At 41.6% G+C, this 15806-nt stretch overlaps 2 protein-coding genes across 2 annotated transcripts; one reads left to right on the plus strand and one right to left on the minus strand.

Annotated features, from left to right (window-relative positions):
• The first annotated feature begins 3574 nt into the window (after positions 1–3574).
• myo1ha (myosin IHa) lies at positions 3575–10843 on the plus strand. Its single transcript, XM_030104646.1, has 31 exons — positions 3575–3706; positions 3995–4110; positions 4229–4427; positions 4521–4601; positions 5092–5271; positions 5382–5480; positions 5549–5662; positions 5744–5815; positions 5926–6045; positions 6118–6185; positions 6298–6403; positions 6484–6564; positions 6703–6794; positions 7113–7207; positions 7317–7363; positions 7772–7852; positions 8027–8132; positions 8223–8340; positions 8441–8554; positions 8629–8705; positions 8788–8856; positions 8947–9031; positions 9117–9279; positions 9367–9450; positions 9532–9625; positions 9749–9804; positions 9886–10021; positions 10100–10170; positions 10389–10486; positions 10572–10671; positions 10763–10843. Exons 1-31 carry the CDS (start codon positions 3584–3586, stop codon positions 10787–10789), a joined length of 3072 nt encoding a protein of 1023 aa, XP_029960506.1. The 5' UTR covers positions 3575–3583; the 3' UTR covers positions 10790–10843.
• A 361-nt stretch (positions 10844–11204) lies between these two features.
• Positions 11205–15122, minus strand: kctd10 (potassium channel tetramerization domain containing 10). The gene is made up of 7 exons (XM_030105423.1): positions 15010–15122; positions 13742–13955; positions 13487–13656; positions 13016–13102; positions 12850–12902; positions 12568–12763; positions 11205–12467 (listed from the first exon to the last, which is right to left on the minus strand). The coding sequence occupies exons 1-7, from the start codon at positions 15010–15012 to the stop codon at positions 12249–12251; spliced, it is 942 nt and encodes a 313-aa protein (XP_029961283.1). The 5' UTR covers positions 15013–15122; the 3' UTR covers positions 11205–12248.
• Positions 15123–15806: the final 684 nt, after the last annotated feature.

Raw genomic sequence — 15806 nt, forward strand, 5'->3', positions numbered from 1 at the left:
TGAAGCAAACAATTTGATAATTGCACTTGGGCTCCAGCCTGGTCACATTTTCCAAAAGTGTCAAGCGCGGGCGGCTCAGGCTACAGCGCGGCACAATGGCGATCTCCTGACAAATGTTGTTATAGTGAAAAATAAGGCTGACGGTGATTATCCTGTAATGCACCCAGTTAATCAAAGATCAGTTACCAGACCCGCGCCGTGCCAGCTGGAAGAGTGGGACTGGGAGCTTTTCGCTACTGGCGGTGATGTAATGGAGCTTATAGAGAGAACGAGAGAACGGAACACTGAGAGGAAGAAGAGAGGGAAAGGGGGATGGTTAGATTGGTGCGGTTTGGATCCTGTTTCTGCATTGTTATTTTACACTCAGCAGAGCAGTAGATACCCAGGTAAAGCACTGAATAAGATCTCTCAGTCTCTCCACCTCCCAGGACATGAATGATTAAGCACCTGGCCCACAGTGTCCTGAGCCCGGGTGAAGATGTTGTGGAGGAACCTGGATGTGTGCACCGGCCTCCACACAGCATCACCGACAGGGTTCAGCTCCAGTCTGATGTATGAGTGAGCTGCAGCAGAGATGACAGGAAATGCATTTTTGCACGTGAATTTGACCAGCTTTACGATTGCCAACTGATTGTCAGGAATCTTGTGCTTCACTGACTGGCTCCATGCAAGCAGACACAGGAGGAGAGACTGTTTTTATGTAACTTCTTTGGAGGGAAGACTGGATCCTGACCGAGGACCTGCTCCTCTCCAACAACACAGCTTCAGAAATGCAGGTTGGGTGTTGTGTTTGTGTTGTAGAAATGTTGTGTGTTCCTCACATCACTGGACTCCTACAGCATGTTAATGAAAACTTTTCAGCTCAGAGACAGGGGATTTTTTCAAACATGAGCTTCAGTTATGGATAGGTAGGTATGTATAGGAAAATGACATCCATTGGATCTGTTTCATGACATATCATTCCAAATAACATCGACCAGGTTGTTATTTTTCTGTTATATAATGGACCGTTTATAGATAAGGAGCAACGGCTTCCTATTGTCTTCACCACTTCCTTATTTTTACACTATTGCACTGCTTTGTTCAAATTAAAAAAAACAAACATGCTGATCAGTGATTTTAAGAAGTGTCTGAAGGATATCTGTGCTGTAAAAGAGAACATCATTACCATTTTCTCCTCTTTACAATCTTGGTATAGGAAAGATGGTCCTAGAGGACTGAAAGTGCATAGATGCAACCAGAAGTAAGAAGAATGCAAGATGACATTTTACTTGTTTTGTATAAAATGACCATTTGGAAGGGAACATACATTTTTCTATTTATTTGTAAGTTGTGTTTTAGCCAGTGGTCCCACTCCATCTATCTAATTCTTCATCTGCCTGAGGTCGCTCAGTTTCAGGCAACACTGATACTCTAGACCAAGACGAGAGACCATCTCTTAATTAAAATACAATTGGATGTGCTGTGTGGTAACAAGGCAATTCACCTGATCTGACACTGGCTTTGGGGATTCATTACATAATCATTCTTTCCGACATGCACCAGATTGGACGTCCCATTGTTTAATTAAAAGGAGATATGCAGTCTAGCTTATTTGGCCCGTTGGATTAAAAAGTGCATGCATGAGAAGGTCTTTTCTCAAAAGGCAGGTGCTTCGCTCAGCTCAAGCCCCCTTGTCCTCCTGGACTGAGAACGCCCATTCAGTGTCGAGCCTTTCAGTGTCATTAGAAACACTTCTGCTCGCTGCTGACAGCTTTCTTAAAAAGAAATACCTGCAGGATACCAGAGGAAGCCTAAAAGGAAAACAGCGAACCTTTCGATTTAAACCTGAAACATTAGCCTTATTATCACCACTGAATTCATTAATCCGCCTCCTGACAGGAGCTTATCTGTTCATGTTTTTACTTGTAATACTGTATGGCAGATCCCTAAGTCACGCTGTCCCAGCGCATTGTCTGCTTGCGCTGCCTCGAGAGAAGTTTGTTCCCATGAAGGAAGGGGGTGTCACGGATACGCCGCCGCAGCACCGCCACCGTCACATCCCCAGATTGATTCTGACGACCAAAAAAGGGCTCCTTCAATGATATTGTTCACCTGTCTCATTGGCTTAAAGTGGGTTTGTGGGAGGAGGCAGACTATGGGAAGGAGGTCGGATGAGGGTTATTGGTGGGGACACGGGGTGAGGGACATTGTTGGAGCGAGGGGTGAGAGCTTTGGGGGTGCGGGACTGACAGGTGGAAAAAAAAAAAAAGAAAAAAAAAAAAGAACACTCTCATCTGACTAGCCTCCTCTATCCTGCCATGGGGCCCCATATGAGCAAAGTAATGAAGTCCAAATTACAGCACAGGATTGCTAAGAACAAGCCTCTATTGTTTGCCCTCGGGGCACACTAAAGCACACTAAATGAGTGTCACAGCAAGCAGCGGGGCACGGACCGTTACTGCACTATTTAGTCTACCCCGTTGTCTCAAGACGGCCTCGTTTCAGAGGTTCTCAGATCAGACAAATACTGCTCCCCTCTTGCCCCCTCCTTCGCCTTCACCCTTCCTCTGTACAGCTAACCCCTCCCCAACTCCTCACCCCAAAATAGGCCAAATCTCCTCCATTGTGTTTCGACTGCCTAGTGTGAAATTCACTGTGACGTTAAATGTTTTCTAATGAATAATTACTGAATGGATATGCAGGGGGAATATGTGTAATGGATTGTAGACTGCATTTTAAAGACGTCTTTTTTGTCTCTGCTCCGTGGTATTTACAGGACAAAAACACTTGGCCTTTCTCAGAAGAAATGAGGGCCATAGGCGGAGTATAGTCACCGGGAAGGAGGGGGAAGGAGGGCTTTGTGTCAATTAGATCCAATGGATTATCTTTTTTAATGTTTTTACAGAGAGAGTTCAGAATCAAAGGACTTCTGCTTCCAAAGAAGAGGGAAGAAAATACAAAACCAACAAAAGCTGTGAAAACCTTTGGTCTAAGTGTTGGTGCTGCGAATGCAAAACAGATTGGTGGAATTTTTCCCACTATGCTTCTTAAATGTGCTGCTGTTTTGGGCTCCCCAAGTCCATTTGCACACCGAGTTGTGTTCGGTTGGTGCGTTAGCTCATGTGAACCATGGGCCTCCGGCCAGGGTTTCTGTGCGCTGTGTACCAATCTTTATCGTCTGTCTGTTCTTCTGCACAATCACAGGCTTTTGCTTCAAAGGCACATCAGACCTCTTGTTTTAATAGAGTGAATAGACATCGTATTTGTCCTTTTTCTGGTGCTTTTTTCCAGCACTTCCCTCCCCCATGGAGACACTTATTCACTCATTCTCTGATTAAGCTGCACTTGTCAAACTACAGGACTGAAAGATTGTCATTTTTAAACGCTTTGCATGTTGCAATCATCAATGCTTTCTGGAAACTTACTGATTTAGAATGTTCAGAATTCCAACAAAGTCAAATCTATTGTTATTCTGAATAAAGTGTAATGATTTTATCTACTTTAGAATTTGACAAATTTGCAATTATTTCCTGTCTAAGCATGTGGAAAATGGTTTCCTCCCCCATGAGTGATGCCACCTGTTGCACAGGGTCTTCTGGACATGGAGGGCGCTCTGACCGCCAGAGACCGGGTCGGAATCCAGGACTTTGTCCTCCTGGATGAAACCACAGAAGCAGCATTTCTCAGCAACCTAAAGAAACGCTTCAGCAACGACCTGATCTATGTGAGTGTGGGAAGTTGTGGTTTCAACCAAAAATGTAGTATTATTGATCCTTGAGGGCCACAGTTTCAGTGTTAGTTCTCTCCAACACACTGGAATCAAATGAAATGTGATGCCATGTAGATCTGCAGAGAGACTGACCATAAGCCTCTCAGTGTAATCAGGTGTGTTCAGGGAGGGGCCTGGCTGAAGCTGGAGGAGCTGTGGCCCTCTGAAAGGCTACCTCTGCTGCAAATAACCAAAGTGTGCACATTATGTAATAATATGGTGACTTTCCACTCCTTCTTGCAGACTTACATTGGCACATTGATAGTGTCAGTGAATCCCTATAAAGAGATTGACATGTACAACAAGAAGCAGATGGAGATCTACATGGGTGTCAATTTTTTTGAGCTTCCTCCTCACATGTGAGTAATTCTTATATGTGAATCTAACGTTTCTCACATGCAGATTGATCAAAATACTCTCATCTTCGTTCATAAAGACTCACTGGTGAAATATTGTGATTTTTCTGGATGTGTCCAGCTTTGCCTTGGCAGATAATGCTTACCACACGATGCTGACAGAGTTCAACAACCACTTCATTCTCATCTCTGGAGAGAGCGGAGCGGGGAAGACTGAGGCCTCCAAGAAGATTCTGCAGTATTATGCCGTCAGCTGCCCGAGCACCACGCTACTGAACACAGTCAGGGACAAAATGCTCATGTCCAACCCGGTATTAGAGGTCTGGAGTTTTGTTTATTAAATTGATGTAGTTAAATTCCTGGGGTATGTAAACATTATTCACTGAGAAGGACATTCCTGTGGTTTCCTACAGGCTTTTGGGAACGCCAAAACACTGAAGAACGACAACTCAAGTCGGTTTGGGAAGTATATGGACATCCAGTTTGACAGCCAAGTGAGTGTCAGGAGGAAGAGACACTGAAGTGGTTCTGAGATACAATAGATCTTAAGAAATGACTGAAACAACCAATGAGTCAAGCAGACAAACAATAACTGAACAAACCCAATCAATGATCAGTCACACAAACTAACCAATGAATAGCCAATCAGCTGAACTAAGCTCATGAGACTTGAGCCTCCTACTTTGTGTGTTAACTTTAAGAAGGTTTGCTACATCAAATACACAAAAGACATGCTGTAAACTTGACAAGATGATTTTAATATTTAAAGTCTGGAAAAAAAATTATATCTCCAAGACTCAGGTTATCAATTCCATGAAAAAGAAGTAGTAGAAAAAGAAAAAGAAAAAAAAAACTACATTAAAACAGCAGCAACAAAGAGGAGATGGTTTATCCTGAAAGGGTTAAATCTGGCCACTGGACCATAGGCTGTGTTTTTCTCTGCAAGTTGTAGAGCTGCTGTGTTTAGGATGATGATGCCCGTAGGGGGATGCAGTCGGAGGCCACATCCTGAACTATCTGCTGGAGAAGTCGAGGGTGGTGCATCAGAATCACGGGGAGAGGAACTTCCACATCTTTTATCAGCTGGTGGAGGGAGGATCAGATGACCTTCTGCGGCAGCTGGGCCTGGAGAGAAACTGCCAGCAATACAACTATCTAACGCAAGTATGCACAATTTAGTAAATTACTTTTTTTTTTTAAAATAAGATGTTTCAAAAGAAACAGAATCAAAAATTGTGACCTCGGAAGAATTTGACAGTGTTTGTTTCTGATAGGGGGAGTGTGCCATCGTGTCTTCTATTAATGACAGAAATGACTGGAAGACTGTTAAAAATGCACTGCAAGTCATCGACATTGATGAGGACAGCATTAATGTGAGTTTTATTTGATCATTCTCTCATGTGCAATTTGCACAGCTTATTAAAATAAAGTTCTTCTGCAGTACCTGTTTGGGATTGTTGCAAGTGTGCTCCACTTAGGGAATGTTCAGTTTGACTCTGACAGCAAAGGCCAGGCTCTCCTCAACAACAACCACGAACTGAGCTGGGTGTCAAATGTAAGAAAAACCAAACAATAAATCAATAAATACATTTAAACCAGCACAGAATCTTTACTTTTATGCTATTTTCCTTCACAGCTCTTAGGCGTGGATGCACACACTCTTCAAGAGGGACTCACTTTCAGGAAGATTGAAGCCAAAACGGATCAGGTTCACACATATTTGAACATTTTCGTTTTATAAAAAAAAAAAAAAAAAGTGCACTTAAGTATTTTGCTCTGTGTATGATATCAGCCTATGATGTTGTTAAACTGTAAAAGGTCCTCAGCCCATTCACCACTGATCATGCCATCTACGCCCGAGACGCACTGGCCAAAGCCATCTACGGTAAAACCTTCACCTGGCTGGTCAACAGGATCAATGAATCCATGGAGAACAAGGTGAGGATTCGATTAATGTGGAATGAGAAACAAATTTCACATTATTCACATCACTTTATTCTTTATTCTAAGGATCCTTCTCGAAAGACGGTCATCGGGCTTTTGGACATATATGGATTTGAGGTTTTCTATGTAAACAGGTGCGTAATATTGTAATATATCTTATATTTTGGCCCAAATATCATTCTGAAGATGAGGAGGTGATGCCTTTTTGCAGTAATGACTTTCTTTTTCCGTCAACATTTCTGTCAGTTTTGAACAGTTCTGCATAAACTACTGCAACGAGAAGCTGCAGCAGCTTTTCATCCAGCTGACGCTCAAGTCGGAACAGGAAGAGTACGAAGCGGAGGACATCGAGGTGAACTTCAATAAAATACCAAGAGGAATTGTGAGCTGTTTTTTTGCAATATGCTTTAATCAATGTCATGTTTCCTACAGTGGGAATCAGTTCACTTCTTTAACAACAAGATCATCTGTGACCTGGTTGAGGAGAAACACAGAGGAATCATCGCAATTCTGGTTTGTGTGTGTGTGTGTGTGTGTGTGTGTGTGTGTGTGTGTGTGTGTGTGTGTGTGTATATATACCTGTCTGACCAGGAGTGCAGTCACATTATCAAATTATTCAATGCATTATTTGTTTGTGATTTACTCCTGCAGGATGAGGAGTGCCTTCGCCCAGGCGATGCCACCGATCTGACCTTCCTGGAGAGATTAGAGGAAAAAATGGGGAATCATCCCCACTTTGTCACGTGAGTTTAGAAATAACGCACATGCAAAATATTACATTTTTTGCAAACTAGTAAGAATTGAATGAGAAAAGCAGATTATTTCACACTTTAACATGCATTATTTCTCATCATTTGAAAGTGGACTTTTTTTTTTTTTTAATTAAATGACATTGCAGTTGAAAACGGTCCCTCGACAGCGATACTCATTTCATTGTTGTTCTGCTGGCTGGTGTCTTGTGAGCGAGCTGACAGGGAGCTGACAGAGACTGAGGATTAGGCTTCGTCCGTGAAGCCTCTCACTCCTCATCCCTCTGTCTCTCTCCACCTCTTTGACTGCAGGCACAAACTGGCTGACAAAATGACACGTAAGACTCTGGAGAGAGGAGATTTCCGCCTCTTGCATTATGCCGGGGAGGTCACCTACTGCGTTGTGGGTAAAAAAAGAAAAAACAAACAGTCACAGCCCAAGCTACACAAACATTTAAAGCATTTTTTTTAAATGTTGCATAACTTTTACTGTTTTCTCTTTCTGTGATACTGTAGGCTTCCTGGACAAGAATAACGATCTGCTTTATAGAAACATAAAGGATGTAAGTCTTTGTCTTCTTGTGATGCTGGGAACTTCCAGCAAATAACAAATGGGGGATAGCTGATTTATTTATCAAGGTTTTAGGTGTGTGTGTGTGTATGTGGATGTGAATTTATTACTGTTTATTACTGTGGACTTACATCTGTGAACACATTAACATTCTGGGGACTTTTCATTGTAGAGGGGACAAAAATCAAGTCTCCTTCAGTGAAAGACACTTTTTTTTTTTAAATGTGAAAATATGTTTTAGGATTAGGTTAGAGATAAACTTAGGGGTGAAGGTTTGGGTTGAGCAAGTGGCGGTGGTGGCTGGATTCTGAGTAAGTTTGCTGGACATGACTCACACTAACAGGCATAGAGACACAACGCGAGTGTGAGAGTGTGTGAGTGTGTGTTTTCTCTGCTGTAGCTGATGTGTCAGTCAAAAAACGCCATCGTCAGGACGTGCTTCTCCAGCGTCGATCCAGACAGCAGAAGAAGGCCGGAGACGGTGCGTTCGCTGTTTTTACACAGCTTCAACTGTACAATTATATAAATATCATACCATAGTGTGACAGTCTGAGTGTCACCGGAGTGTCACCAGCAGTCTGACTGTCTGGATGACGCCATGTGTGTCTGACAGCGGAGCTGTTGGCGTTTTACAACCGTTGTGTCGTGTGTGTAGGTGGCCACCCAGTTTAAGAGCAGCCTGCTGAAGCTGACAGAGATCCTCATGGCCAAAGAGGCCTGGTACATCCGCTGTCTGAAGTCTAATGAGTCCAAGCTGCCAGGTAGATGGATGAACAAAAGGTGACTGTCAGAGAGATGAAGAAGCTTCAGTTTGACCAAACCGTCCACGTCTCTCTGTCTGCTGATCTCAGGTCAGTTTGATGAAGCCCTGATCAGGCACCAGGTGAAGTACCTGGGTCTGATGGAGCACCTCCGAGTCCGGCGGGCTGGGTTTGCTTACAGGCGCAAATATGAGGTCTTCCTCAAGAGGTACAGATTTCCACAGAAGACGGACTTTTCATATAGAAGTTTTATTTTTAATCAAGCTCCTCTTGATCTTCCAGCATGAGTTGTTTGGCTCTTCTTGCAGATATAAACCTTTGTGCCCGGCGACATGGCCTCACTGGATGGGGATGCCTGCCGATGGGGTGGAGGTGCTAGTTCAACACCTGGGTTACATGCCAGATGAGTACAAAATGGGACGGTGCGTACAACTCTACAATAAAGCAACCGAGTCACAGACAACATGAATAACAAATCTACATGTTATCTTTATAGGACTAAAATATTCATCCGTCATCCCAGGACGCTTTATGCCACAGAGGATGCTTTTGAAAAATGTAAACATGAGCTGGGTGAGTTAAAAATCTAATTGAACCACTCAGTTTTCACCAGCTGCAGCTCACAGTGATTCAACTGTATCCTCTGAATTTTCAGCAACTCGTCTTCAAGCCAAATACAAAGGGTACAGGGCAAAGGGAGAATTTAAAAAACAAAAGGAAGCTGGTAAAAGCCAAAACACATCATGACTACAGAGTCCAACAATGGGAAAAATGATATAACCTCAAATATGTTTTCTTTTTCTTAAATCCTCAGCCACAAAAATAGAAACATGCTGGAGAGGAGTGCAGGCCAGGAAGGAGAGAGAGAAGAGAGCGTGGGCGGTGAAAGTCATCAAAAAGTGAGAAAAAAGTTAAAAGTTGCTCTAATCATCACACCAGTCATTTTAATCTCTTCTGATGTTTCTGTTTTGCAATCTATTTTAGATTTATTAAAGGCTACATGACCAGAGGACAGGCAAAAACCACAGATAACTCAGAATATCTGGCCTTTGTGAGGCAAAGCTACTTGAACAGACTGAAAGAGAATCTGCCAAAGACCGTCTTAGACAAAAACACGTGGCTGACTCCTCCACCTGTGCTGACTGAGGTACGATTGTTCAACATGATGGAAAGCCTGACTTAACTCAAGTGGGGTTTTGTTTTTGACGTGATGCACAATTCTTTCTGTTTTTAGACATCGGAGATGCTACGCAAGCTTCACTACCGTCTCATGGTACGGAAATACGTGAGAGGAATCACACCTCAGAGGAAAGCGCAGGTAAAACAGGCCACAGACATGATTTCTGACTGTTGTTTAATGATTGAAAGTTTCTTTCTAAATCACTTCTCTTTGTTCTAGCTTCAGTTGAAGCTCATCGCGAGTTCAATCTTTAAGGGCAAAAAGGAGAGTTACCCATCAAGCGTTGCTCAGCCCTTTGTGGACACCAGAATTAGTAAGCACCAGATATACAAACACACAATACCAATTCCTTTTTAGTATCTAAACAGAAATCACGTGAGGGATGGAGGTTTCTTCCTTTTCCTATTTTGATACATTCACTTATTTTTTCTCCCAGGCGAGCAGGACATAAACATGAGGATCCTCCAGATGATTCGCAATGAGCACATTAAGGTATTAAAAAAAATGGGAGATAAGAAAGCAATTTGTTCTGACAGGAAATGCAGGTCACTCTCGCTCCCTGTGTTTCTACAGTACAGTGTCCCAGTGATCAAATATGACAGGAATGGCTTCAAACCAAGGCCGCGACAGCTCATCCTCACCCAGACTGCAGCCTACGTGGTGGATGAAGCTAAAATCAAACAGAGAGTGCTTTATACTTCTCTCAAAGGTGACCGCAGTACGATAGCCTGGGTTTTTAAATGGCCATCAGGGGTCAGAGGCTGAGGGTGTGTGTCGTTCATTGCAGGGATTTCAGTCAGTAACTTGACTGACGGCATCGTTGTTTTTCACATAACCTGTGAAGACCCTAAACAAAAGGTATGTGGCTGCAAAATGTCAAGCATATATTAATGTCTCCATGAGGCAGGAGAGCAAACACTGAATTACCCAGATGTGAACTGTTCATTGCGCAAAAATGCAATGAAACATATTCCTATTTAAGTTTTTCTCTTGGTTGTAGTAAACTATGACAATGAAGACATTTGATTAGAATTAACTTGAAAATAACTGTCTGTGTTTTGTTGTGGTGGTTTCAGGGGGATCTGGTCATGCAGTGTGACCACTTGTTTGAGTTCCTGACCAAACTCACTGTCATTGCAAACAAACAAAATGTATTACAGGTAGTTCATGGAAGGTGAGGCAGAGTCCAGAGTCTTACAGATCCAGGTTGACGCATGCACCAAGCTGAAACAGTCATTTGTTTTTGCAACAATTCCCAGTATCAAGATTGAAATCCAGGCAGGGAGAGAGAGTGCAGTGGACTTCAGCACAGGACAGGAGTCCACGGTGTTCAAGGCCAAGAACGGACACCTCATGGTGGTGAGTCCAGGCCCTTCAAAAAGTAAACTAGTTTGAAATTCATCTGCAAACAAAAGCGATGCAACATGAATCGGACCATTTGTCACGGCAGGTTGCCACCCGGGCCAGGACACGGTAAAGTGTGCAGCGCGGGCGGAGACACACAAGAAGCCCCTGCATATTTCATCAAGAGACCCCAAGGAGAGGATCAGCATCTCTGCAGGAAACACAACTGACCTGAATAGTCATGAAGGAGGCAAGATGTCTTTTCACTGTCAGATAAAAATCACTGGTTCAATGTATTTTTTCATGTCAATGTATCAAATAACATTATATAGTCCACAATTCATCATCATTTGTTTTTGCAAAGGTTTGTTTCTCCTGTTGAGAGCACTTTAATTCAAAGTAAAAGCCGATATTTGACTCATCTGAAATATTTTTAATTTACCTTTAAATTGTGACTTTGGTCCCTTAAACAATTGAGCCATATGTTTGATCATTTTGTAGGTTAAATGCTGATGACAATATACAAATAAAAAAAAAACTATACCAACTGACTGTTTATAGAAATTTATTTGTGATAAAGTATGTATAAATATAAAACATACATTTGTGTTCACTTTTATACAAGAGACCTACAAGTACTGTGATTGTTAGACATATTTCATCTCAAACCTGTAGTGTGCAAACAAAACATTCTGCAATGAATGCTGCGATGAAGGACAGGTCTAATTTCTCTCCCTGTTAAAAGCTTGTAGACAGGGGTTCCTTCCTGCCAGGGAGATCTCAGGTTACAGTCATTCACTCCAACCTCAGCATCCATCATTCAAACAGTCCGGTACATTTAACACCTCAGGTCACAGCTCAAGTTCCCTACACTGAAAACGATTTGTTTGGTGGAGTGAAGCGAAAATGTATGAATGTTAAAACTAAATATAGCCAATGAAACGTTGCTTCTATAAGTGATTCTTTTAAAGTGTTAAAAAAAAAGAAAAGGAATTCTGTAAGTTTAATTGCTATTGTGTGCAGGCTACAAACAGCCCAAGTAACTTCTTTTCAGAGTAAAACAGTGTCACCGTGTGGACACATGGTGTACTACACCAGGTTCATCCACTGATCTTCACAGTGCACCCGTCAGAACCGTGGTACAGGAAAGCTAAACTATTTACACACATTTTTAGTTTGCTTACATGATATAACACCTTCTTCTGAATAAAATGCAGCTATATCCTCTAATAACATTTATACTGACATTATTTTATTACCTCCCCAAAAATAACACTGGAGATCGTGGTCACCTGCAGTGCTGAATGCAAACATCCAGAACAATGAGCGCAGCTGCAGGAATTTGTGATAGAAGATATCATGGCTAACATATAAGAGAACGACACACTACAGTCCATCCACACAATAAAGAGGACACACAAACACTTCACCACTACACACTCGTCATCTCTGAGAGAAAGCTCTAAAATAAGAGGGGGGGGGGGGGGGGGGGGGGGGGGGACTGAAACAGGCGCTGGGCGGTGTAAGGCACAAGTGTGGTGCAAAGACTGTCCAGGATCAGGGGCACAGGCTAACAGGTCAAAGGACAAAGGTCACTGGTGGTGGTGTGTGCGGTCATCGGGCCGTTTGATGTGAATCCTACGAACTCGCTCGATTCGTTCTCGCTCATCGTCCTCGTCCAGATGATTAGACCGTCCTGCAGCCCCGCCCGTGGCCTCCAGCAGGGCGTTGTCTGGACCCCGGCCATCGTGCGACTCGTACAGGAGGATGTTGAGGGTCTCTTCATAGATCCGCGCCTCGGGGAACTCAACCTAGACAGAAAGTCCGGTGTCACTCTGGAAGTTGATTTTTTTTAAACACCAGACTGCAGAACTAAATTCAAGTAAAATTTATCTGCTAACTGATAATTACCTTGGTCTGCTTCTTTTCTGTTGCATAGACAATAGAAGTGCAGCACACTTCAGCAATCTTGCGCCCCTGGCCATAAAATGACCAGCAACAGATTTCATCCCCAATCACGTCTTTGATGAAGAGGACTCGCCCATTGAACCGCAGGGACAGCTTGTCAAACAGCTCAATGTTTTTCAGCATGTTGTCGTCTGAATTGCTGGAGAGGAAAAGTTTGAAAATGGTAACTTATTAGGACAACTGGACTAAACTCACTTTAAAGATGACCCCTTTTCAATAACTCACCTGGTATATGAATATTTGTTGTTGCTTCTATTATACAGCAGTTTGACAGTCGGCTGTAAGGACAAAAAAATTTGGTGATTTGATGTAAGAATTAAAAAACAGACTTTTCTTGATAAAATTTCTTAGAAATACTGCCAGAAAAAAAAACAAACCCTGAAGATTTTACCTTATTTGAGGTGGCAATGAGCCTCTGTTCCTCCTTAGATGACGTCATCAGAGGCACTTTACAAAGAGGTTCGTAGGTTTCTTTGTTCTGGAAGAAAGTTTTATTGAAAAACAAAAATGTTATCCACAAATCTGCTACGTGCTGTACAAAGTCTATGATATACTGGTACAAATCACAGACAAAAATCATGAAAATTCTAGTTATCGCTGCCAAGACAATGTGAGAATCCATATTGCAGCCTGATTTAAAACAATTTTCACACAGGATATGCTAATATACATTAAAAGAAAATGCCCTTTTAGGAAATGAAGCAAACAAAATCTGTTGATATTCATGATGAACAGCTGAAATTTGTCTGAATATGAATGAATAAAAACACAAAGCAGTCATCTATCAAGGAATTCCAACTTCTGAAATAATAAGTCAAAAACTACTTAAGTTTTGTGTGTGTAAAATATTTAGGCATTGTACCTGCAGAGCAGCAGTACATTCATCTGCTAGACCCTGGACGAGATAATATTTGGCCTCAGCAAGAAGCTCTTCAGTTTCCCGTCGGCTGTCTGGAAGTGGGACTGCTCCATCTCGCAGGTAGTTAAGAATTGTTCCGAAATGTTTCCCGCAGCGATCAATCAGAATCCAACCTACCAACACATAACAGTGAAACATTAGTGGGAAACACACTGAAGACAAGAGCATGTAATCTGGAATGGTTCACCTGTGGCTCACCTTCGCTGTCAGTGAGGACCTCCATCCTGCCACTAAACATGGCTTTAAGCATTGTGTCCTGTTTGGTCAGTGTCTGCATTGTAGTGTAGTACAATGCTCCGCCCACATTTAACTTGACATATTTGGAGCTGGGGCTGGAGCCTTTAAAGGATGTGGTCCGGGTAGTAGCTGCTGGCACTGCCGAGCTCACCACACTCTCTCCTGACATCTCTTCCTGCAAAAACACAAGATTAAACATAATTTGAAACTTGGGTCTAATAGAAGCAGCAATGTTTGTAGAAATGAGAAAGAGTTGAATATTATGGATGAATTTTGGGTAAGTTAATTTTTGAAAAGGGCACAGAAAAAATCTCAGTGCCTCTATTCATTGTAAAGAAGGCACACATTGGTCAGTATAATTGTATAATCTATTCCAGCGTTAGATTTAAGCAATACACTTCTCCATCAATTCCCCAATGGTGTTCACAGAAAAGCTAGAAAATTTGTTGTTATATATCCATGTCACAATCAAAACACTATATAGCCCCAATTTAATAACACTGCAATAATGGATGTTAAGGTCTACGTTGCAATATGCTTGAATTATGTCAAGATAACAGTCGGTATTTTAATTCACATTGAAGTTCACTTTATAAATGAATGATGAACTAAAATAAAATAATTCCCACACCATTCTGTACAACGCTTATGATATATGTTACATTTGACTGTGGCCGGTATGGCCCTCGGTAAAACTTTAAAATTTGAGGTCTTTTAAGGATGAAAATGTTTACTTAAAAAAGCAAACATGAAAAAGGGAAATTATAACTCTTTAACAGCAACTGAAAAACACAGTGAGCTAAAAGAATTAACATGATCTAAAATGTTATAAAAACAAAGGTTGTCTTCTTGAAACAATAAATTTCTCAAAATTACATAACCTGAAAAGTAACGACAACAAAGTGTTTGATCCTAACTCGTCATAGAGGCAGATGTATATTAGTACATGAGTCATCACATAGAGGCTTTTGTTGTATTACAACTCATAATGACTACTCTTTAAGGGTAAAATGTGACGACATAATCTGTAATCTTGAATACAAAAAGTAATAAATTGATGTCAGCTAGCACGGCTAATGAGAGAGCGAACGAGCCCAAATCAAACGAAGTTGGCGACACTGTAACATCACCGGACCAAACATTCCATATCACGACAGTGGCTATTCGAACGTTCCTCTCGAAGTATCTTGAAAAACCTATTTTCACAGAAAACAGATGAAAATATTTACCATAGACCCCCACAGCAGACTTCGAAAATGTAGCTCGCTAACCTCGGTCAGCTAACACCCACTTCCTTCCGGTGCGCCCGTGCGCACTTACAAAATGACGTCAACTGTATTTCCTTAAAGGGACAGTAACATCGTTTTTTTTAAGTTACAATCAAAGCAAATTATAAAACTCGATTACATCCTAGAAACTGTTTCGTTTTTTTTTTTGTTTAACTAAGCTTATTCCTTGAAATGCATCATGCTCAGATGTTCAGGTTGATGTAATTGTTTTCCTGTGATAAGCATTCTTCTATTTTGACGGTGGGAAAGAACTAGGAAAGTAAGTTTTCCTATACTCTAAATTACAACGTTCGTGTATTTTACACTCAGATGTATCATTGTTTTCCTATGATGACACAACATTTACTGTAATTCATATTTCACTAAATATCAAAACACCATGTCATAATAAACTGCCACATGGACTCCATAAATGTCAAAGAAAATCAGCAGAGATGCAAAATGAAAACTACTGTAGCTAAATAAAATCGAGCTTAATTGTTGTTTTGGTAAAGTCAATGTGTTATTATTGTAATTATATCCTCCTGCGTTTAGCCAAAACTCACGCTTCCGCTCCTGAAGGAGTAACGATGATAACAGTCCCCCCACACCCGCCCAGTGCGAAGTGCAAAAGAAAAAAAAAACAAGATAAACAAAGTGCTCTTCTCACAGCGCAAATAAAAATAATTGGCGTGGTCTTGGGCCTTGGCCAATAAAGTTGATCAATATTGCCCGTCCACGATTTATTCGCGAAGACA

Source organism: Salarias fasciatus, chromosome 12 (assembly GCF_902148845.1).
Source record: "Salarias fasciatus chromosome 12, fSalaFa1.1, whole genome shotgun sequence".
Lineage (NCBI taxonomy): Eukaryota > Metazoa > Chordata > Actinopteri > Blenniiformes > Blenniidae > Salarias > Salarias fasciatus.